Source organism: Geotrypetes seraphini, chromosome 13, assembly GCF_902459505.1.
Source record: "Geotrypetes seraphini chromosome 13, aGeoSer1.1, whole genome shotgun sequence".
Classification (NCBI taxonomy): Eukaryota; Metazoa; Chordata; class Amphibia; order Gymnophiona; family Dermophiidae; genus Geotrypetes; species Geotrypetes seraphini.
Window position 1 is genome coordinate 73,595,358 of NC_047096.1, and position 24,000 is coordinate 73,619,357.

The 24,000-nt window shown below is 42.9% G+C and overlaps 1 protein-coding gene across 3 annotated transcripts in view; it reads right to left on the bottom strand.

Moving 5' to 3' along the window:
- GRN (granulin precursor) overlaps positions 1 to 24,000 on the bottom strand; it is a 76,764-nt gene that overhangs the window by 42,957 nt on the left and 9,807 nt on the right. For 2 of the 3 annotated variants that reach the window (XM_033918678.1, XM_033918679.1), the window contains exons 2-6: positions 18,016 to 18,153; positions 12,420 to 12,566; positions 11,390 to 11,477; positions 7,254 to 7,366; positions 6,060 to 6,207 (exon numbers count right to left, since the gene is read on the bottom strand). In XM_033918678.1, coding sequence (XP_033774569.1) covers positions 6,060 to 6,207; positions 7,254 to 7,366; positions 11,390 to 11,477; positions 12,420 to 12,566; positions 18,016 to 18,153 — 634 coding nt within the window. Of the gene's footprint in view, positions 1 to 6,059; positions 6,208 to 7,253; positions 7,367 to 11,389; positions 11,478 to 12,419; positions 12,567 to 18,015; positions 18,154 to 21,131; positions 21,153 to 24,000 lie in introns of those variants that run through there. The other variant, XM_033918681.1, reaches the window with a different exon arrangement.

Sequence of the window (24,000 nt, forward strand, 5' to 3'; positions counted from 1 at the left end):
ATGCAGAATCCCCAAAGAGTAGAAAGATTCCATGCAGAATCCCCAAAGAGTAGAAAGATTCCATGCAGAATCCCCAAAGAGTAGAAAGATTCCATGCAGAATCCCCAAAGAGTAGAAAGATTCCATGCAGAATCCCCAAAGAGTAGAAAGATTCCATGCAGAATCCCCAAAGAGTAGAAAGATTCCATGCAGAATCCCCAAAGAGTAGAAAGATTCCATGCAGAATCCCCAAAGAGTAGAAAGATTCCATGCAGAATCCCCAAAGAGTAGAAAGATTCCATGCAGAATCCCCAAAGAGTAGAAAGATTCCATGCAGAATCCCCAAAGAGTAGAAAGATTCCATGCAGAATCCCCAAAGAGTAGAAAGATTCCATGCAGAATCCCCAAAGAGTAGAAAGATTCCATGCAGAATCCCCAAAGAGTAGAAAGATTCCATGCAGAATCCCCAAAGAGTAGAAAGATTCCATGCAGAATCCCCAAAGAGTAGAAAGATTCCATGCAGAATCCCCAAAGAGTAGAAAGATTCCATGCAGAATCCCCAAAGAGTAGAAAGATTCCATGCAGAATCCCCAAAGAGTAGAAAGATTCCATGCAGAATCCCCAAAGAGTAGAAAGATTCCATGCAGAATCCCCAAAGAGTAGAAAGATTCCATGCAGAATCCCCAAAGAGTAGAAAGATTCCATGCAGAATCCCCAAAGAGTAGAAAGATTCCATGCAGAATCCCCAAAGAGTAGAAAGATTCCATGCAGAATCCCCAAAGAGTAGAAAGATTCCATGCAGAATCCCCAAAGAGTAGAAAGATTCCATGCAGAATCCCCAAAGAGTAGAAAGATTCCATGCAGAATCCCCAAAGAGTAGAAAGATTCCATGCAGAATCCCCAAAGAGTAGAAAGATTCCATGCAGAATCCCCAAAGAGTAGAAAGATTCCATGCAGAATCCCCAAAGAGTAGAAAGATTCCATGCAGAATCCCCAAAGAGTAGAAAGATTCCATGCAGAATCCCCAAAGAGTAGAAAGATTCCATGCAGAATCCCCAAAGAGTAGAAAGATTCCATGCAGAATCCCCAAAGAGTAGAAAGATTCCATGCAGAATCCCCAAAGAGTAGAAAGATTCCATGCAGAATCCCCAAAGAGTAGAAAGATTCCATGCAGAATCCCCAAAGAGTAGAAAGATTCCATGCAGAATCCCCAAAGAGTAGAAAGATTCCATGCAGAATCCCCAAAGAGTAGAAAGATTCCATGCAGAATCCCCAAAGAGTAGAAAGATTCCATGCAGAATCCCCAAAGAGTAGAAAGATTCCATGCAGAATCCCCAAAGAGTAGAAAGATTCCATGCAGAATCCCCAAAGAGTAGAAAGATTCCATGCAGAATCCCCAAAGAGTAGAAAGATTCCATGCAGAATCCCCAAAGAGTAGAAAGATTCCATGCAGAATCCCCAAAGAGTAGAAAGATTCCATGCAGAATCCCCAAAGAGTAGAAAGATTCCATGCAGAATCCCCAAAGAGTAGAAAGATTCCATGCAGAATCCCCAAAGAGTAGAAAGATTCCATGCAGAATCCCCAAAGAGTAGAAAGATTCCATGCAGAATCCCCAAAGAGTAGAAAGATTCCATGCAGAATCCCCAAAGAGTAGAAAGATTCCATGCAGAATCCCCAAAGAGTAGAAAGATTCCATGCAGAATCCCCAAAGAGTAGAAAGATTCCATGCAGAATCCCCAAAGAGTAGAAAGATTCCATGCAGAATCCCCAAAGAGTAGAAAGATTCCATGCAGAATCCCCAAAGAGTAGAAAGATTCCATGCAGAATCCCCAAAGAGTAGAAAGATTCCATGCAGAATCCCCAAAGAGTAGAAAGATTCCATGCAGAATCCCCAAAGAGTAGAAAGATTCCATGCAGAATCCCCAAAGAGTAGAAAGATTCCATGCAGAATCCCCAAAGAGTAGAAAGATTCCATGCAGAATCCCCAAAGAGTAGAAAGATTCCATGCAGAATCCCCAAAGAGTAGAAAGATTCTATGCAGAATCCCCAAAGAGTAGAAAGATTCTATGCAGAATCCCCAAAGAGTAGAAAGATTCTATGCAGAATCCCCAAAGAGTAGAAAGATTCTATGCAGAATCCCCAAAGAGTAGAAAGATTCTATGCAGAATCCCCAAAGAGTAGAAAGATTCTATGCAGAATCCCCAAAGAGTAGAAAGATTCTATGCAGAATCCCCAAAGAGTAGAAAGATTCTATGCAGAATCCCCAAAGAGTAGAAAGATTCTATGCAGAATCCCCAAAGAGTAGAAAGATTCTATGCAGAATCCCCAAAGAGTAGAAAGATTCTATGCAGAATCCCCAAAGAGTAGAAAGATTCTATGCAGAATCCCCAAAGAGTAGAAAGATTCTATGCAGAATCCCCAAAGAGTAGAAAGATTCTATGCAGAATCCCCAAAGAGTAGAAAGATTCTATGCAGAATCCCCAAAGAGTAGAAAGATTCTATGCAGAATCCCCAAAGAGTAGAAAGATTCTATGCAGAATCCCCAAAGAGTAGAAAGATTCTATGCAGAATCCCCAAAGAGTAGAAAGATTCTATGCAGAATCCCCAAAGAGTAGAAAGATTCTATGCAGAATCCCCAAAGAGTAGAAAGATTCTATGCAGAATCCCCAAAGAGTAGAAAGATTCTATGCAGAATCCCCAAAGAGTAGAAAGATTCTATGCAGAATCCCCAAAGAGTAGAAAGATTCTATGCAGAATCCCCAAAGAGTAGAAAGATTCTATGCAGAATCCCCAAAGAGTAGAAAGATTCTATGCAGAATCCCCAAAGAGTAGAAAGATTCTATGCAGAATCCCCAAAGAGTAGAAAGATTCTATGCAGAATCCCCAAAGAGTAGAAAGATTCTATGCAGAATCCCCAAAGAGTAGAAAGATTCTATGCAGAATCCCCAAAGAGTAGAAAGATTCTATGCAGAATCCCCAAAGAGTAGAAAGATTCTATGCAGAATCCCCAAAGAGTAGAAAGATTCTATGCAGAATCCCCAAAGAGTAGAAAGATTCCATGCAGAATCCCCAAAGAGTAGAAAGATTCCATGCAGAATCCCCAAAGAGTAGAAAGATTCCATGCAGAATCCCCAAAGAGTAGAAAGATTCCATGCAGAATCCCCAAAGAGTAGAAAGATTCCATGCAGAATCCCCAAAGAGTAGAAAGATTCCATGCAGAATCCCCAAAGAGTAGAAAGATTCCATGCAGAATCCCCAAAGAGTAGAAAGATTCCATGCAGAATCCCCAAAGAGTAGAAAGATTCCATGCAGAATCCCCAAAGAGTAGAAAGATTCCATGCAGAATCCCCAAAGAGTAGAAAGATTCCATGCAGAATCCCCAAAGAGTAGAAAGATTCCATGCAGAATCCCCAAAGAGTAGAAAGATTCCATGCAGAATCCCCAAAGAGTAGAAAGATTCCATGCAGAATCCCCAAAGAGTAGAAAGATTCCATGCAGAATCCCCAAAGAGTAGAAAGATTCCATGCAGAATCCCCAAAGAGTAGAAAGATTCCATGCAGAATCCCCAAAGAGTAGAAAGATTCCATGCAGAATCCCCAAAGAGTAGAAAGATTCTATGCAGAATCCCCAAAGAGTAGAAAGATTCCATGCAGAATCCCCAAAGAGTAGAAAGATTCCTATGCAGAATCCCCAAAGAGTAGAAAGATTCTATGCAGAATCCCCAAAGAGTAGAAAGATTCTATGCAGAATCCCCAAAGAGTAGAAAGATTCTATGCAGAATCCCCAAAGAGTAGAAAGATTCTATGCAGAATCCCCAAAGAGTAGAAAGATTCTATGCAGAATCCCCAAAGAGTAGAAAGATTCTATGCAGAATCCCCAAAGAGTAGAAAGATTCTATGCAGAATCCCCAAAGAGTAGAAAGATTCTATGCAGAATCCCCAAAGAGTAGAAAGATTCTATGCAGAATCCCCAAAGAGTAGAAAGATTCTATGCAGAATCCCCAAAGAGTAGAAAGATTCTATGCAGAATCCCCAAAGAGTAGAAAGATTCTATGCAGAATCCCCAAAGAGTAGAAAGATTCTATGCAGAATCCCCAAAGAGTAGAAAGATTCTATGCAGAATCCCCAAAGAGTAGAAAGATTCTATGCAGAATCCCCAAAGAGTAGAAAGATTCTATGCAGAATCCCCAAAGAGTAGAAAGATTCTATGCAGAATCCCCAAAGAGTAGAAAGATTCTATGCAGAATCCCCAAAGAGTAGAAAGATTCTATGCAGAATCCCCAAAGAGTAGAAAGATTCTATGCAGAATCCCCAAAGAGTAGAAAGATTCTATGCAGAATCCCCAAAGAGTAGAAAGATTCTATGCAGAATCCCCAAAGAGTAGAAAGATTCTATGCAGAATCCCCAAAGAGTAGAAAGATTCTATGCAGAATCCCCAAAGAGTAGAAAGATTCTATGCAGAATCCCCAAAGAGTAGAAAGATTCTATGCAGAATCCCCAAAGAGTAGAAAGATTCTATGCAGAATCCCCAAAGAGTAGAAAGATTCTATGCAGAATCCCCAAAGAGTAGAAAGATTCTATGCAGAATCCCCAAAGAGTAGAAAGATTCTATGCAGAATCCCCAAAGAGTAGAAAGATTCTATGCAGAATCCCCAAAGAGTAGAAAGATTCTATGCAGAATCCCCAAAGAGTAGAAAGATTCTATGCAGAATCCCCAAAGAGTAGAAAGATTCTATGCAGAATCCCCAAAGAGTAGAAAGATTCTATGCAGAATCCCCAAAGAGTAGAAAGATTCCATGCAGAATCCCCAAAGAGTAGAAAGATTCCATGCAGAATCCCCAAAGAGTAGAAAGATTCCATGCAGAATCCCCAAAGAGTAGAAAGATTCCATGCAGAATCCCCAAAGAGTAGAAAGATTCCATGCAGAATCCCCAAAGAGTAGAAAGATTCCATGCAGAATCCCCAAAGAGTAGAAAGATTCCATGCAGAATCCCCAAAGAGTAGAAAGATTCCATGCAGAATCCCCAAAGAGTAGAAAGATTCCATGCAGAATCCCCAAAGAGTAGAAAGATTCCATGCAGAATCCCCAAAGAGTAGAAAGATTCCATGCAGAATCCCCAAAGAGTAGAAAGATTCCATGCAGAATCCCCAAAGAGTAGAAAGATTCCATGCAGAATCCCCAAAGAGTAGAAAGATTCCATGCAGAATCCCCAAAGAGTAGAAAGATTCCATGCAGAATCCCCAAAGAGTAGAAAGATTCCATGCAGAATCCCCAAAGAGTAGAAAGATTCCATGCAGAATCCCCAAAGAGTAGAAAGATTCCATGCAGAATCCCCAAAGAGTAGAAAGATTCTATGCAGAATCCCCAAAGAGTAGAAAGATTCCATGCAGAATCCCCAAAGAGTAGAAAGATTCTATGCAGAATCCCCAAAGAGTAGAAAGATTCTATGCAGAATCCCCAAAGAGTAGAAAGATTCTATGCAGAATCCCCAAAGAGTAGAAAGATTCTATGCAGAATCCCCAAAGAGTAGAAAGATTCTATGCAGAATCCCCAAAGAGTAGAAAGATTCTATGCAGAATCCCCAAAGAGTAGAAAGATTCTATGCAGAATCCCCAAAGAGTAGAAAGATTCTATGCAGAATCCCCAAAGAGTAGAAAGATTCTATGCAGAATCCCCAAAGAGTAGAAAGATTCTATGCAGAATCCCCAAAGAGTAGAAAGATTCTATGCTACCGATCCAAGGCAAGCACTGGCTTCCCTCCAGGAAATTGTCCAAACCTTTCTTAAAACCAGCTACACTATCCGCTCTTAGCGCAAATAAAGAGTACCAACAAAAGTAGAAAAAGGAAACCTTGGAGTCAAAACAGTTTATTATAATAAAAAGAAACCACCAGAGGTCTATGTAAAACAAATGCCCCGAAATAGAAGAAATTCAGATGGTGTCATGCTTCCGTGCAACCACCTGCATCAGGAATCACAGCAATCTGAATGGTTTTAAACGCAAGTGTCTGTTGGGGGTAAAATAATCCCTCAAAAGGAAGTTATAAGTATTTTCTCGGCTAAACACTCTAAAGCCATACCTGTTGTGTTTTTCCAGGCAGTATGTTTCCTGGCAGGGAGCTTACTCCACATGGGTTTGTTCCCATCAGCGGACAGACATTTGGCATGCGCCAGGTCGCAGGTAGTGCTATGGGGGCAGCAGTGTTCCTTGTCCTCACAGCAGACAGCCTGAAAAAGAGACACACAGGAAAGTGACAACATCTCCTTCCTTTAGCTGCAGAAAGTGTGAGGTTGTCACAGCTTCCACAGACCTGATTTGCTTTATATTAAAACCTTGGATTGCAAGTAACTTGGTTTGCAAGTGTTTTGCAAGACAAGCAAAACATTTGAGTAAATTTTAACTTGATATACAAGCAATGTCTTGCAATACAAGTACATACAGGATACACGCGTCACAATCATCACAACTGAGCCGATGGTTCTTCTCTCTGATGCTGCAAGAGTGTAGTGACTTCTATCTAAACAAACAAAGGGCTCCTTTTACTAAGGTGAGCTAGCGTTTTTAGCACAAGCAGGAAATTACCGCGCGCTACACTTCTAGAACTAACGCCAGCTCAATGCTGGCATTAAGGTCTAGCACACCTTAGTAAAAGGAGCCCAAAATCTTGCAATACGAGTACATACAGTATACATGCGTCACATGATCACAAGTGAGCCGATGGTTCTTCTCTCTCCAACGCTGCGGGAGTGTAGTGACTGTTCTAAACGAGCGAGGTCTTGCAATACAAGTACGTATAGTATTTTGTATTAAAGTTTTTGGGTTGTAGAACGAATCGTCTGAGTTTCCATTATTTCCTATGGGGAAATTCACTTTGATATAAGAGTGCTTTGGATTACAAGCATGCTTCTGGAATGAATTATGCTTGCAAACCAAGGTTTGATTGTACTTGTTTAAGGACAATCTAGTTTTGGGTTTTTTTTTGTGATAAGGTTTCTTTTGGCTCTGCTATTCAAATTAGCTTTCAGATTGGCTTTACTAGCCATTTGAATTTTTTTCTCCTTGGTATCAGTCAAGTTTGTTTGTACTTTTCCAACTGGATTTAAGATTCTATACATTTTACTCCCATGTCTGTATGTTTCATGAAGGAATAGTTACTATATGCATCATTAGCAACCAGGAAGGCAGCCTAGGCACATAATGTGATGCTCAATGTATACAGAACTCTTGTATCCTATAGTAGATCTTGGGAACAGCTTCTCTAGCCTTGATGTACCTGTGGCAAAGGGCAGCACCCCCATGAACCATCTATAGTCAGGCAACATGTGGTCTGCTCTGGACACTCCAATTCACCACCAGGACAGATGACAGCTCCAATCTCACTATGCCCTACAAATTAGAAAAAAGAAAACCACACATGCATACACTGTAAACTCGTTGGCATGTACATGAACAAAAAGACTTGTGAATTATCTAGAATAAAGCAGTGGCCATGACCCATATGTTTTGAGTCTCCTTCTCCCCCTCTCCCCACCTCCAAGGGTCCACTCGCATCATACAATGTCTGCAAAGAGTTTGGATGAGAATTCATAGAGCTGCACTCAGCTTTTCTGGGATTGGACAGGTTGAAAAGAAACAGAGGAAGCTTTTGACAAAGTTCCTCATGAGAAGTTCCTGAGAAAATTAGAGTCGTGGGATAGGAGGCAATGCTCAGTTGTGGATTAGGAATTGGTTATCAGACAGCAAACAGAGAGTAGGGTTAAATGGACATTTTTCTCAATGAGGAGGTAAATAGAGGAGTGCTACAGAGATCTATTCTGGGACCAGTGCTATTTAACTTATTTATAAATGATCTGGGTAAGCAGAGAATTGGAGAGATGGATAGATATGGTGTATTTATTATTATTTTTTTTTTTTGTAAATCTTTATTGATTTTTAAACTTTGATAGTGCAATACACATGGTAAAGCATACAAACTGCATAAAAACACACTATTAACTATACAATTATTACATTAAACAATCATTTTCTTCCCTTCTTATCTTAATTATTAAAACAATAATACATATGATATGATTTCAATATTATAACGAAATAATTTAACTCCTCAATATACGTTTCCCTCCCCCCCCCTCCCTGGATGTGCAAGGACTCTAATGGAAAAAGAAAGAAACATGGTGTATTTAGATTTCATCAAAACATAGAAACATGACGGCAGATAAAGGTCAAATGGCCCATCTAGTCTGTCCATCCACTTTATCTCTTTCTCTCTCTGAGAGATCCCACGTGCCTATCACAAGCCCTCTTGAATTCAGACAGTCTCCGTTTCCACCACCTCTTCCGGGAGACTGTTCCACGCATCTATCACCCTTTCTGGAATAAAGTATTTCCTCAGATTACTCTGGAGCCTATCACCTCTTAACTTCATCCTATGCCCTCTCATTACAGAGTTTCCTTTCACATGAAAGAGACTCGACTCATGCACATTTATATTATGTAGGTATTTAAATGTCTCCATCATATCTTCCCTCTCCCGCCTTTCCTCCAAAGTATACAGATTGAGATCTTTAAGTCTGTCCCCATACGCCTTATCACGAAGACCACATAAGATTTTAGTAGCCTTCCTCTGGACCGACTCCATCCTTTTTATATCTTTTTGAAGGTGCGGCCTCCAGAATTCTACATAATATTCTGAATGAGGTCTCACCAGTCTTATACAGAGGTATCAATACCTCCTTTTTCCTACTGGCCATACCTCTCCCTATGCAACCTAGCATCCTTCTAGCTTTCGCCGTCACCTTTTCAACCTGTTTGGCCACCTTAATATCATCACATACAATCACACCCAAGTCCTACTCTACGGTCGTGCACATAAGTTCTTCACCCCCTAAACGGTACCGTTCCCTCTGGTTTTTGCAGCCCAAATGCATGACCTTGCATTTCTTAGCATTCAATTTTAGCCGCCAGGTCTTTCTTCCTGTTATTCACACCATCCGGCATGTCTACTCTATTGCACATTTTGGTATTATCCGCAAAGAGGCAAACCTTACCCGACAACCCTTCAGCAATATCATTTATAAAAATGTTACCAATCAAAGAATTTCTTATAAAATTTCATTAATAACGTTTACAATATCATTTATAAAAATGTTGCCAATCAAAGAATTTCTTATAAAATTTCATTAATAACGTTTAAAACGATACATTCCAAATCATCTCAATACATCGATAAATATCTTGTTCCATACGAGCCATCCAAGATTCTCAGATCATCAGTCCCCTCCCTCCGAATAATAGGAACAAAAAGGCATGAAATTTTTTTCAGTGGTGGCTCCACAACTTTTGGAATATCCTTCCAGCCCCCGTAAGGGAGGAGAATAACCTTGTTCGTTTCAAAGTCACCTATTTAAAGAAGCGTACATTTGATTTTTTTCAATCTTTTCATTCTTCAATTTCCTCTAAAAAAAACAAGTAGCAGTGTTCCCCTTCCTTTTGTTTGTTCCTTATTCGTCTTTCTTTCCTATATAATTTGTAGTTTCAACCCAGCTTCTTCTTGTCTCATGTTTGTCTGTTAAATTGTCAACTATTAGTACAGCATTTATTTGATGTTTTTTGAACTCTTTTAATTATCTTGTTATTGGCGTTGTTTTTATTTTAGTTACATTTATGGTTTTGTTTTCTTTATTATATATTAATTTGTATCTCGCTTAGAAATTAGATAAGCGACTCAAATCAAATTTTAATAAAAAATTGAAATTTGAAACGGGCCCAAGAACAGAACCTTGAGGCACACCACTGGTAACATCCCTTTCTTCAGAGTGATCTCCATTGATTACTACCCTCTGTCACCTTCCACTCAACCAGTTCTTGACCCAGCTCATCACTTTGGGACCCATCCCCAGGACACTCAGTTTATGGAACGCTGTCAAAGGCTTTGCTAAAATCTAAATACACCACATCTAGCGCACATCCTCTATCCAACTCTCTGGTCACCCAGTCAAAGAAATTGATCAGATTTGTCTGACAAGTCCTACCTCTAGTGAATCCATGGTGACATTGTTCCAAACAGGCGTCTAATAAATAAACTGAGTGCCCTCGGGGATGAACTTTTGTGTACGAAAGAGGAATGGGACTTGGGTGTGATAGTATGTGATGATCTTAAGGTGACCAATTACGTTGTGACGTATATCTTTTTTCAAAACCCTCTAAACACTAAATATTTTATTTGTAAAGGCTGAAAGTCCTCAAGTGTTCACAGCTGTCTGTCTTTGGAACTAGTCCTGTCAGAACAGCCCCTTGTGAACTATCATTAGTCCCAATTGCCTTTCTTTTTACATTATTCTTTATCTTTGTCTATTATCATTTTTTTTTTTTTTTTTTGGGGGGGGGGTATTTTCTTATCTTCTTTTGCTGCTATTGTTTGTTATTTCTTGTGATAGTAATGATGTAACCCAGGGGTGTCCAATGTCGGTCCTCGAGGGCCGCAATCCAGTCGGGTTTTCAGGATTTCCCCAATGAATATGCATGAGATCTATTAGCATACAATGAAAGCAGTGCATGCAAATAGACCTCATGTATATTCATTGGGGAAATCCTGAAAACCCAACTGGACTGCGGCCCTCGAGGACCGACATTGGACACCCCTGATGTAACCAGTACTAACCATAGTATTACAATAAAGCTGATATTAATCCATGCTAAGGCTTACTGGCTTTGTAAAGACTATAGTACTTAGCTTTTTTTGTCCAGCCGTTATAATGGTACTAGCTGCTCCCGGCTATGAAGAATGGCTGTAAAGATAACTCAGCTGGTGCTCCCATGCTGAAATGCTGGAAGTGTGCTGCCGCCTGCCACCGCTCTCTTACAGTAGCTGGAATCAGAGAACCACCGTCTCATGCTGGGAATGTCTGCGTGGTGCTGATCTTCAGGCTGCCAGTCAGACTGCACCTCCACCCCTGCGGACCAAGTGACGCGCTCAGGAACGGGCGGAGGCCCGGAATGCAGCCGGCACCCTGCGAGACACTGCCCAGTCTCATAGGTATGGCCAACAGCCGGTGCCTAACTTTGTCCGGGTACAGGAAAAAGAGGGCCAAACTCCTCAGAAGCAGATGCAGGCTGGCTGACAGGTACCCACTGGGACTGGCCTGTCAGTTGCAGACCGAAGTCTGTGTGTTCTCCACGCAGACAGAGCTGAATAATCACTCTGAGCACAAGAAATCCCCCCCCCTCAAAAAAAAGCCTAATGTGGCTTCATAAAAGTGTGTGGGGGGGGTTAATTAGTAAGAAAAATATTTTATGGAAAATATAAAGGCTGCAACAATTTTGGCAACTCATACTGGGCTGTTGATTATGTCCATCAAATTACAGACCTGTTAGGCAAAGCAAGTTACACAAAATATTTTCCATACGTACCAGAAACCTGAAGACAAAACGTCCCATCCAAGCTGCACAGGGAGTCCGGAGGACAGCAGTGCCTGCTGTCAGCACAAGAGGAGACCACCTGAAAAAAACCCAAAAAAAAAACACAACCCTATTAACACTGTATTTTATATTCCAACAGGACCTTGCATTACCCACTCAGAAGGAACACTGTGAGGAGATAGAATGGGAGCGTCCTATTATGAAGAAAACACACCATTGGGACTGGGCTTTCAGTAAGGAAACAAATGTTTTAAACTAGCCTTCATTAGTGCTCCAGGACATGATAAAGAGAGGGGAAAATGGTTTAATTTCAATACACTGAGAGGGTTCAGAAGAGAGCGACACGTTTGATAAAAGGTATGGAAAACCTTTTCATACACTGGAAGATTGGAGAAACTGGGGCTCTTTTCCCTGGAGAAGCGGAGACTTAGAGGGGACATGATAGAAACTTACAAAATCATGAAGGGCATAGAGAAAGTAGAGAGGGACAGATTCTTCAAGCTTTCGAAAACAAGAACGAGAGGGCATTTGGAAAAATTAAAAGGGGACAGATTCAGAACCAATGCTAGGAAGTTCTTCCTCACCCAACGGGTGGTGGACGCCTGGAATGCGCTTCCAGATGGCGTGATAGGACAGAGTACGGTATTGGAGTTCAAGAAGGGATTGAACAATTTCCTGAAGGAAAAGGGGATAGAAAGGTATAGATAGAGGGTTACTATACAGGTCCTGGACCTGATGGGCCGCCGTGTGAGCGGACTGCTGGGCATGATGGACCCCTGGCCTGATCCAGCAGAGGCACTGGTTATGTTCTTATGTTCTTAAGTCCCCTCCCCTTACATATGAATTTAAATTCTGCTGCCCATAAGATGCATAGTTATTTAAAAACAGGGGAGAGAAAAGGTGGGGAGAAGAGGGAAATCCCTTTCCTATGCAAGATGCAAAATTAAATAAGAAAATGAAGCCAGGAAACAAAAGCAGGCCAACAGAAATAGACAGCTATGCCAAGAGAATTTGTGCTTACCTCTGATATGGGGCAGCAGCTGTAGAACCCTGCTGGGGTAGGGACGCACGAGTACTCTGATGGACACGAGACATTAGTCGAGCACAGGTTTTCAGAAATTTCGTTCATGCTCCCTGCTTTAATCATAGGTAAGGCATGCGTAATACCCTAAAAAGACAATGTGAGGGGGCAGTTACTGAGATCAGATAGACTAGTGGTCTCAAACTCAAACCCTTTGCAGGGCCACATTTCGGATTTGTCAGTCCTTGGAGGGCCTCAGAAAAAGTTAATGGCTTATTAAAGAAATGATAATTTTGCATGAGGTAAAACTCTTTATAGTTTATAAATCTTTCCTTTTGGCTAAGTCTCAATAATAATATTGTCATTTATAGTTAGAGACATATGATCAAGAAACTTACTTTTGTGATTATGATAAACATACTGAGGGCCTCAAAATAGTACCTGTCAGGCCACATGTGGCCCCCAGGCCACGAGTTTGAGACCACTGAAATAGACAGTTCTTAAGCACTTAAGTATCTGAGGCAGAGGTGGCAAACTATAGTCTGTGAGCTAGGAGTGGCCCATTGACAAGGAGTGGAGGAGCAGCCTAATGGTTAGAGCAGAAGGCTGAGAACCAGGGGAATCCGATTCAAATCCCACTGCAACAACTTGTGATCTAGGGTAAGTCACTTATGCCTCCATTGACTCAAGTGTAAGGCCTCTAGAGACAGAGAAAGTATCTGAATGTAATACGTAAAACGCTTTGCTTGCATCACAAAGGCGGTATAAATTAAGAATCTAAACCAGATTGTAAACCCTCCAGGAACAGAAATAAACCTACTGTACCCAATTGTACGCTGTTTTGATACCACCTGCAGGCCTGAAAGCTAATAATTTGAAAAATGAAATAAAATGGCCTCCTTCCCCCTGAAAAAAAAAAAAGGCCTGCAGAGCCCTTCCTGCTGCCCACAGCTCACTTTAAGATTTTGCTGCCACCATCATGTTACTCTCTTACTTCCTAATACAAGGCTGAGATACAGCCATTGACAAGCAGAGAAGTAATTTTTGGAATTTTCACCATCCAGTCTTCATATGCATAGTTTTAAATTTGTCTAGGCCAGCTCTCAGCCCAGTTGTCAGGATATACCAAGCCAGTCAGGTTTTCAATACGAGTATCCAGAATGAATAAGCACAAGATTGGCTTAGTTTGGGTTAAAGATTGGCTTAGTTGGGTTAAAGATTGGCTTAGTTGGGTTAAAGATTGGCTTAATGGGTTAAAGATTGGCTTAGTTGGGTTAAAGATTGGCTTAGTGGGTTAAAGATTGGCTTAATGGGTTAAAGATTGGCTTAGTGGCATGGGTTAAAGATTGGCTTAGTGGCAGACTTCAGAGGGTGGTGGTTAACGGTACCTTCTCTAAAATGTCAGAGGTGACTAGCGGAGTGCCACAGGGTTCAGTCCTGGGCCCACTCCTCTTCAACATATTCATTGGGGATCTAACTCAAGGGCTTCAAGGCAAGGTAACCTTATTCGCTGATGACGCCAAACTATGCAATATAGTAAACGGCTATAATCTACAGGATGCTATGGAGCAAGACCTGCGTACTTTAGAAAAATGGTCCTTGATCTGGCAGCTGGGCTTGAACGCCAAGAAATGTAAGGTCATGCATCTCGGTAACGGAAATCCTTGCAGAACCTACACCCTGAATGGAGAAACTTTAACAAGGACTACGGAAGAACGAGACTTGGGAGTGATCATCAGTGCTGACATGAAGGCAGCCACTCAGGTGGAGAAGGCTTCATCTAAAGCACGGCAGATGATAGGTTGTATCAAGAGAAGCTTCGTCAACAGGAAACCTGAAGTCATGATGCCATTGTACAGAGCCATGGTGAGACCTCATCTGGAATACTGTGTGCAATTCTGGAGGCCACATTACCGTAAGGATGTGCTCAGAATTGAATCGGTTCAGCGGATGGCCACCAGGTTGGTCTCGGGGCTAAAGGGTCTCCCGTACGAAGAAAGATTGAGCAAATTGCAGCTCTACACTCTCGAAGAGCGTAGGGAGAGGGGAGACATGATTGAGACTTTTAAGTACATCACGGGACGGGTCGAGGTGGAAGAGGATATCTTTCTTCTCAAGGGACCCTCGACCACAAGAGGACATCCGCTCAAACTCAAGGGAGGGAAGTTTCGTGGAGACGCCAGGAAGTACTTCTTCACGGAGAGAGTGATTGAGCATTGGAACAAGCTTCCAGTACAGGTGGTCGAGGCACGCAGCATCCCAGACTTCAAGAACAAATGGGATACCTATGTGGGATCCCTACGAGGTCATGCCAAGGGATAGGGTCACTAGGACTTGAATTGGCGGGTCAGTAGAATGACAGTACAATTATTGTACTTTAGGGGTCAGTAGACTTAAGAGGGTGGGTAAATGGTGTGGGCAGACTTGATGGGCTATGGCCCTTATCTGCCGTCATCTTTCTATGTTTCTATGTAAGATAAAGGTGCATACAATGGAGGCAGTGCATTCAGGTTTCTCATGCATAATATTCAGGGTCAGCTTAGCTTATTGACCAGATGAGGCTCTGGCCCAGGGCACCAAGGGCTGGGACCACGATGTCCCCAGCCCACAAGTTAAGCTACCATATAGCCTGAATACTGCCTTCCGCATCCCTCTTCCGACGCTGCCGCCCAGTTGTCAGGCTGCAGTTTCATAGGCTAGCTGCCGTAAAGGGGGGGGGGGTAAAGCCAACGCCAGTGCCACAGGAGGGACGTGCAGTACTTTGCTCCTCCCTCTTCTGATCCTACTGGCCCTTCCTCCTCGCAGCAGCTGGCCTATGAAGTTACATCCTGCAGGGACCAGGAATCATTGTCAAGAGGAGGGAACTGATTTGTATGGGGGGGGCAGGGCTCTGTAATCTCTTGTGCATGCCCCGACATTATTTGGGTATGTTTTATTGGGGGGATGGGCCAGGATGCTGTAATCTCTTGTGCCAGCCCCAACAATATTATTTGAGAATGTTTTATTGGGGGGGATGAGCCAGGATGCTGTAATCTCTTGTGCCAGCCCTGACAATATTATTTGGATATTTTTTATTGGGGGGATGGGCCAGGGCGCTGTAATCTCTTGTGCCAGCCCTGACAATATTATTTGGGTATTTTTTATTGGGGGGATGGGCCAGGGCGCTGTAATCTCTTGTGCCAGCCCTGACAATATTATTTGGGTGTTTTATTGGGGGGGATGGGCCAGGGCTAGTGCTGCCCAATTCACGATCTGAATCGATTCACCAATTCATTTCGGTAAATCGATTCGAATGTTTGGGAAAAAACCCCAAAACAAAACACCCAATTGGGCAGGAAAATCGAATTGAATAACCAATTCAGTAGGCTGAATCGAATCAAATTTTTTTTTCCTGAATCAGGCAGCACTAGCCAGGACACTGTAATCTCTTATGCCGGCCCTGACAATATTATTTGGGTGTGTTTTACTTTTAATGATAGAGAACAGTAATGTCTGATCGCTATTATTATTATGTGTATTTTATTCATGTACTGCTTAGATTTTTTAATATAATGCAAGTTTGAAATCTCATAAATAAAATAGTCATAGTGGATATCCTGAAAACCAGACTGGCTGATAAACCTGGTCAAGACTAAAACGTGGCTTCTAGATTAAGGGGGAATGGGAAATTTGGTTGTTGTGTTTTGGGAGGAAGAAGTTGGACACCCCCCCAACCCAGTCACAGCTCATGACCTACAGTCAAATGTATTTAAGAAAAGATAGCGCAATACAATCCTCTCCTCAGGGTTCTAAATATATTATAGTATAAAAAGTTAAATCCATGTAATGTTATCATATCAATCAAGGGTAACGAGATTTTTCTTTTTTTGAGGGGGAGGGATGTTCATACTATATTAATCACACTGTGAAGAATCCATTGATAAATGGTGAATCTGTCATATGCCTATGCCCCCCACCCCTTTTCCCAAGCTCTAGTAGGCTCCCCAGTCAGGACAGCCAAAATATATACACCGAATGCAAGGAGTAGAAAAGGTATAAAAAAAAAATCAGGCCTGTTTGGGGATCTTAGAACTGAAACAACAGCTCCCAGTCCAAAACCAGAGTAAACTCTTTTGCTGTATTTTTTAAGCTACTCAGTGCCACTCATGTCTAGTACTGCTTTCTCAAATAATTGTTCAGCTTTGCTGACTTTTTGTCTGCCCGGAACCCTCAACTTGTTTCATCTGGAGAGGGAACGATAGAAAAATGCAACAGATGGTCACCCTAACAGTGTCTTTGGACAGATGGGATAAAGTCTCAGACTTTGACCTATGTTTCTGCTGGTGTATAAAGTCTCTACCACTGTATTTTCACATTTTTATTTCTTTTTTTCCGGTTTTATGAAATTCAATGGACAACATAAAAGTGTTCCTTTAACCTTTTTACATTTATACAGCAATACATTTTAGATTCTTTCAATTGTGCTTTTTGGGGGATTGAAAAACAAACCACTACTTTTTTTTCACAACAGCAAGATGTGGTCCTCCAGACTTGTAGATCAGTACAAGCTATCTGCCACACAGGAGACCAGATTCAGAAAATATGAGAGTCATTAAAGTCATTACAATGTTGGTAGCTTCTAGGAATAAATCTGAGTAGGGAGTTTGGCTTTCACTGTGCTGTAGATGATGGCTCATGCACTGCAATAATGACTTCAGGTAACAAGTCATCGGTTACACCCACCAGCAATTTCTCCTGCCCTATAGAAAATGATTATTATCACAGACCCAGGTGTGTATGTCTTTTGCATCTCTCACCTAAATCCCTCCATACCGCAAACTCTCAGCTATCCAGCACCCATGGGGATTGGTGGATGCCAGCTAACTGTAGTTTCTAGTTGATTGAAGGCTAGTGTAAAAAAACAAACAAAAAAACAAAACAAAACAACAAACCCATATTGTAGCGGCAGGCAGCCATTTCTGACAACACCCTTCCTTCCCTCTCTTCAGCCCCTGAAGCAGCAAAGTTGGTCCTCACAATCCCTCCTCCCTCCCTCACAATCTGAGACAACAGCAGCAGCCAATCCAGCCCTCCCTCCTTCAGGCCCGAAGCAGCAGCGTCAGCCAATCCAGACAACCCCCTCCCATCCCCTACCAAAGGAGCAGCAGCAACCGGTGAACAGAAGCAGCGCCATAAACAGGCTTCTTCAAGCCAGCTCGGAAGTAACGTGGCAGAGGAAAGGCCCTGCCGGGGCTGGCCAGAATCAGCCTGTTTGTGGCGCTTCTTCACCTGCCACCGCTACTCCTTCGGTAAGAGAGGGAGGGAGGGGGGTTATCAGGACCAGCTGCCATTGCTGCCTCTGGACCAAGGGGGTTGTCAGGAATGGCTGCCGCTGCTGCCTTGGGCCTGGCAGGAAGGGAGGGGGGGGGGGTTTGTCAGGACGGCTGCCGCTGCTGCTCCGAGGGCTGGAGGGAGGGGATTGTTTGGAGGTTGTCTGAGGAGCGCAGGAGACTTTTTTGGGGGGGCGGGCAATTTTTTTGCTGGTTGCTTGAGAGTGCTGGCTAATTGAATACCAATTAGCCAAGATTCTACTGTACAAACAAAAATTCTCACTTACCTGTGGACAACAGGCAGATTCTTGTCCAGGAAGTTCACAGCATCTGGCGTCATCATCACAGACCTGGCCACCAGGACACTGCAAAGATGCCACTAGACCAGCCAGGGTAAACCATAGCACAGACGACACCCACATTATCTAAAATGAAAATAGGCAAGCAACACGCAATTTACTATGTTACTGTTACTATGTATTTCACTAGCTCCCTTTCTTAAAAAGCCACTGGCATTTGATATTGAAGGCCATGGTATAGGGCCAGTATCAGATGTGCACAGGCCCAGAGCAGAAACTTGATATGGGACCCCCAAAAGCCCCTTTTGGGATATACAGTGGAACCTTGGTTTGAGAGCTTAATTCGTTCCAGAAGCATGCTCATAAACCAAAGTGCTCGTATATCAAAGTGAGTTTATAAGAACATAAGAATTGCCATTGCTGGGTCAGACCTGTGGTCCATCATGCCCATCAGTCCATTCACGCAGCGGCCCTCCAGTCAAAGACCAGCGCCCTAACTGAGACAAGCCCTACCTGCACACATTCTTGCCTTGAATCCCTGGAGGGTGTTTTCCCCTATAGCAGCCTCCGGAAGAGCGTTCCAGTTTTCCACCACTCTCTGGGTGAAGAAGAACTTCCTTACGTTTGTACGGAATCTATCCCCTTTTAACTTTAGAGAGTGCCCTCTCGTTTTCCCTACCTTGGAGAGGGTGAACAACCTGTCCTTATCTACAAAGTAAGGGAAACTCAGATGATTCATTCCACATCCCAAAAAGAAACTCCCCCCCCCCCACCCCCTCGAGGCCACTGGCACGCTTCCATCCCACTCCTAACACTCTCGTGTAAGTCAAAGATATATAAATGGGTTTTTGAGACGAGGAATCATCTAGCATTAACTTTAAAGCAAATTGAAACCTTGATGACAGAGTTGAAACTGAAACTCAACGCAGAAAAAAACAAATTCTTCCTGGCAAACCCAAATGACAAAATCAAAAATACTTCAATTACCCTGAACGGACAGAACTTCCCTATTGTCAATACCATAAAAATTCTGGGAGTGACGCTGGACCGTTACCTCACTCTAGATATTTACACAGAGCTACTGATCAAAAAAAGCTTCTCGACTCTATGGAAAATAAGAACCATCAGAAAGTACTTTGACGCAGCATCATTCCACTTACTGGTGCAATCCTCTATTTTAAACCTGCTCGACTATTGTAACATCATTTATCTGGGGTCTCTCAAGAAAACCATCCAAAGACTCCGAATCATACAAAATGCAGCAGTGCGATTGATTTTCGGTATTAAAAAAATGGGATCACATAACCCCCCTACTATCAAAAATGGGATCACATAACCCCCTACTATCAAAAACTCCATTGGCTGCCCCTAGAAGCAAGAGTGTTGTTCAAATTTGCCTGTCTTTGTTTCAAATCCATTCTTGGTTTGGCCCCCCTATACCTGGTCTCCCATTTTAAATTGGATTGTTCCACCAGACCTACACGCAGAATACATATGTTTAGTCACCCTATTATAAAAACCTGCCGATACAAAAGATTCCTTGACAGAACTCTTGCTTTCCAAGTAAGTCAACAGAACGACTGGCTAGGTAACATCATCAAGCACTCCTCATCCTACCTCAACTTCAGAAAACTAGTTAAAACCAACCGATTTGTAACCAAGAACTCATAATGCCTTATCCCTGTACTCTACTTACATGTACTAGATGCCCCTACAATGTGACTTACTATGTCCCCCCTTCATTCCTACAAATATTCATGTATTCAAAGAATTCATTGTTTATTTTTTCGCTGAATGTCCAGCTCTTCTTATTGTAAACCGCCTCGAACTATTTTGGCTTTGGCGGTATATAAAAATAAAATTATTATTATTATTATTTATTGATTAAACAAAGTTAAAAAAACAAATATAAAAACAAAAATAAAACTATATGTTAAAAATAGAGAATTACTCAGAAGTTTTTTTGAGTCAATGATAGACACCGGAACCCCATAGACATACAGATCCAGATCATCCCTAGTGGATAGTTCGTGGGGTTACTGAGACTCTTTTTCCTCTGCTTCAATTACCTATCTTTGACTTACACGAGTGTTAGGATTGGGTAGATTTTCTCTTGATCCTCTTTCTGCGAGGTATTTAGATACGCTTTCATCCCACCCCACCCCTGGGAATCGGCTTGGCCCCCCCCCCCCCCCCCGTGGCCCAAACCCTTACCTCGAGCGGACAGGACACAAGCATGCATCACTAACCCACAGGATGTGCCGGTGCCAACAGAGCCTGCCGCTGATCTCTGCTGGGCTGCTGCGGGGCCTACAGCATCTGTGCATGCTCAAGGCCTTCTGGCTGCCACTCTCTCAGAGATTCTCATGAAGCTCTTTCGGCACTGGCACGACCTGTGGGTTGGTGCTGCATGCCGGTGTCCTGTCCGCTCGAGGCAAGGGTTTGGGCAGCGGGCAAAGCCGGTTCTCGGGGGTGGGTGCTCGCATATCGAGTCAATGCTCAGTTTGCGAGTCAAAGTTTGCAGGAGTGTTCTGGAAACACTCGCTCGCAAACCGAGGTTTGACTATACTGTCATCAGCTTGAGACACGCTTGAGGCCCACTCTGGGGATTAAGGAATAAGCAGGCTAGATCCCCCTGGGGTGGAAAGTGTACCCATCTGACCTGTAGTCCTAAGGGAAAATCTACATCCGTCTTTCCCATTTGCTCCACAAACAGTAAATGCAAGATTTTGCAAGTAATTTTCTACCTATGTAATAGGAAGCTAATTTTCAAACTGGAAAATGACTATAACATTTATACTTTGACAGAACTTTTTCTGGAAACAAACAAGATTTTAATGCAATCAGTTCTTCAAAAAAGTAGTTTATGTTAATTCAGACTAACACCCAGTCAGCATTTAATACAGAACCTCTACGTCCCCATTCCTACAACTTGTCCAATGCACCTCACTCCTGCCCTTCAGCACCTGCTGCCATGCCAGTGCCAGGTGCCCAACAAGACTCTGCCAACCATTTTCAAAGTGTGAAGCGCCCACACAAATAAGACCTGAATTAAGAACCACCAATTCCATATTGTTCGAGAATCAAATCGGACCAAAACTTGCCTCTCTCGCAGACACATCTGGTTACAAGAAATCACTCTTGCATATTCCCCACAAACTGAAGAGGTGAAAGATGACAAGACGAAGAGAGAGCCAAGTTTCATTTCCCAAAAGCAGAGGATTTGCAACACTGCACTTAGAACACAAACCGTATCACATGACTAGTCATATGTGGTTTTCAAAAACTCCCTGCAGCTGAGAAGCCCTTATGGCATCACAAACTGGTATTGCAAGTCTGCTAGCCTCAATAAACTGGGTGAAAGAGTGGGGGAAGGGAGAGAAATATAAATCCATATTCAGAACCGGCTGGCTTTTGAGCTCCAGCAGCCTCTTAAAGGCTAGCTTTGCTCCCTATCAACTTATCACCTTCTATTCAATCAGGTTCGTTTGGTACTAAAGGTAAATCGTGCCAAAGAACCTGATTTAATTTTTTGATTGGGTGACTAGAGAACTGGATCGAGGACATATGCTAGATGTCATTTACTTAGATTTCAGCAAAGCCTTTTGACACGGTTCCTGGATTATTATGGATGTATGGTGGAGAGGAAAACGGTGACGGAGTTAAAAAAAGCGTGGGATGAACACAGGATCTAGAATCAGAAAATAATAGTAAATATTGAAGAACTAAGGCCAGTACTGGGCAGACTTGCACGGTCTGTGTCTGTATATGGCCATTTGGGGGAGGGAGGGCTTCAGTGGCTGGGAGGGTGTAGATGGACTGGAGTGAGCTTTGATGGAGATTTCAGTAGTTGGAACCTAAGAACAATACTGGGCATAGCTTTAGATTCTTGCCCAGAAATAGCTAAGGAGAAGTAGGAAAAAAAAAAATCCCCAACAAATTTTTAGATTGTATCAAGTTGGGCAGACTAGATGGGCCATTTGGGTCTTTATCTGCTGTCATCTACTATGTTACTATTTTGTGTACGAAGGGGGGGAGGGTCACTGGAGTTAACAATGCTCAACCCCCACAAATCCTTGTGGTGTGGCAAGAGAGGAATAAAATGAAGCCGGCTCCCTGAAACCCAAAGGGATACATATAGGGGCCCCACAGCCTGCGCTCAAGCCTCTAACAGAAGGCGAGCAGGCTTCCAGATCCCGAGCCTCAAAGAAACACCTGGGTGCTAAAACCCTAACCCATGCCCAACAATTCTCCCTTTCTATTCTCTCCCCCACCTCAGCATCTTTCCCTCATTCTTCCATCTATGTCCCAAGTTCATGCTCCCCTCCCTCCCTCCATTCTGTGTCCCAAGTTCATGTCCCCTCCATCCTTCCTTTCTTTGTCTGAAGTTTGTGCTCCCTCCCTTCCTTTTGTTTCCTAACATGCCTCCTCTCACTCATGTCCCAAAGTGTTCCTCTCCCTCTCTCCATTCTGTATTCCCAAGTTCATGCTTTCCTCCCACGGGTGTTTACTTTTTTCTGGCCGGCTCCCTCCTCCTCCTTCCAGCCACACTCATTTCTCTTCACAAAGCCACGAGCAATGGCTCCTAAACGCAGCCCGAAGTTGTTCCGGAAGCCTTCCCTCCGATGTCAGAGGGAAGGCTTCCAGGTCATCCATGGGCCACGGCTTTGTGAAGAGAAACGAGTGTGGCTGGAAGGAGGAGGAGGGAGCTGGTGGCTAGAAAAGGAGAAGGAAGCCGGCCAGAAGAAAACAAACACTCGTGAGGAGGCATGAACTCGGGACACAGGAGTGAGGGAGACGCATCGGGACACAGGAGGGAGTGAGAGGGGCGCGCTGGCACACCAAAAGGAGAACAGGACCCCTGTTCATAAGTAGAAGTCTGGCATAAGTTGCATGTTCGTAATCCAGGGACTGCCTGTACTTATTAACTCCAGTCTATGGCTGTGGTCAATCTCTGCCACCCCCAAAAGTTTATGCATTATAAAATATTGGCTCACCTTAACCCAGCTTTCAGTTGTCTCACCTGGACAATGCCACATCTCCCAAGCATTCTGTAGCAACCAAAAGCTAGGGAAGTGTTTTATCTCTGAGCTTTCTCTGCTCATGGAAGACTCTTCCTCAGGGACCTCACTGAATTATTCTGCTGAGTCCCACCCCCTGATTCAGCCTTAAGGTGGCTCAGCACTGAGCTGTAGAACCCCATGTGTGCTGGGACATGTAGTCCGCTCACTCTTGGGCTAGCGACCCCTGCTCTATGGAGGCTGAATAGTAGCATTAGTGAAAGAGAATCCCTTACTCCTTCACAATCAACACATTTAAGAGACAGTCCCTGCTCAGTAGACTTTACAATCTAAATTAACGGACAACAGGACAAGTAGGGACTGAGGCATTACAACCAAAGCAGTTTATATTTATTATATGCAGGTATTTTCTCTGTCCCTAGTGGATTCTCAATCTAAGTTTTTGTACCTGGGGCAAAGGAGGGTTAAGAGACTTCTCCAGGGTCCCAAGGAGCTGCAGTGGGCATCAAATCCAGTTCCTCAAGTTCTCAGCTGGCTACTGGTAAATGCTAGGGTCATGGTTAGGTTTTATTGTTTTCTTTTTAAGATCTCCTTCCTACATGTTCAATCTATTTGAATTCCTCACTACTAATGGAACTTATTTGTTGCATAACGCTTATTCCTTTAATTATCCGAATCCCGGAGGAAAGAGATCAAGACTATTCAATGCATCTTTTGCTATCAAGCTACAAAACCTTGAAAGGGACTGCCAGTACAATTACCATCCATTGCCAGTTATAGATTATTTAAGTCTTAAAATCCATATTTCGAAAATATGAAAAATATGTATTGAATAACCAGGCTCGCTTATTATTGATACTGCTGGATTATTAAGCACCATTTCTATCAGCCTCTAACACCATGAGGTGTGCCAAGATACACTACATGGGCTAGTGCACTACCATCTTGACAC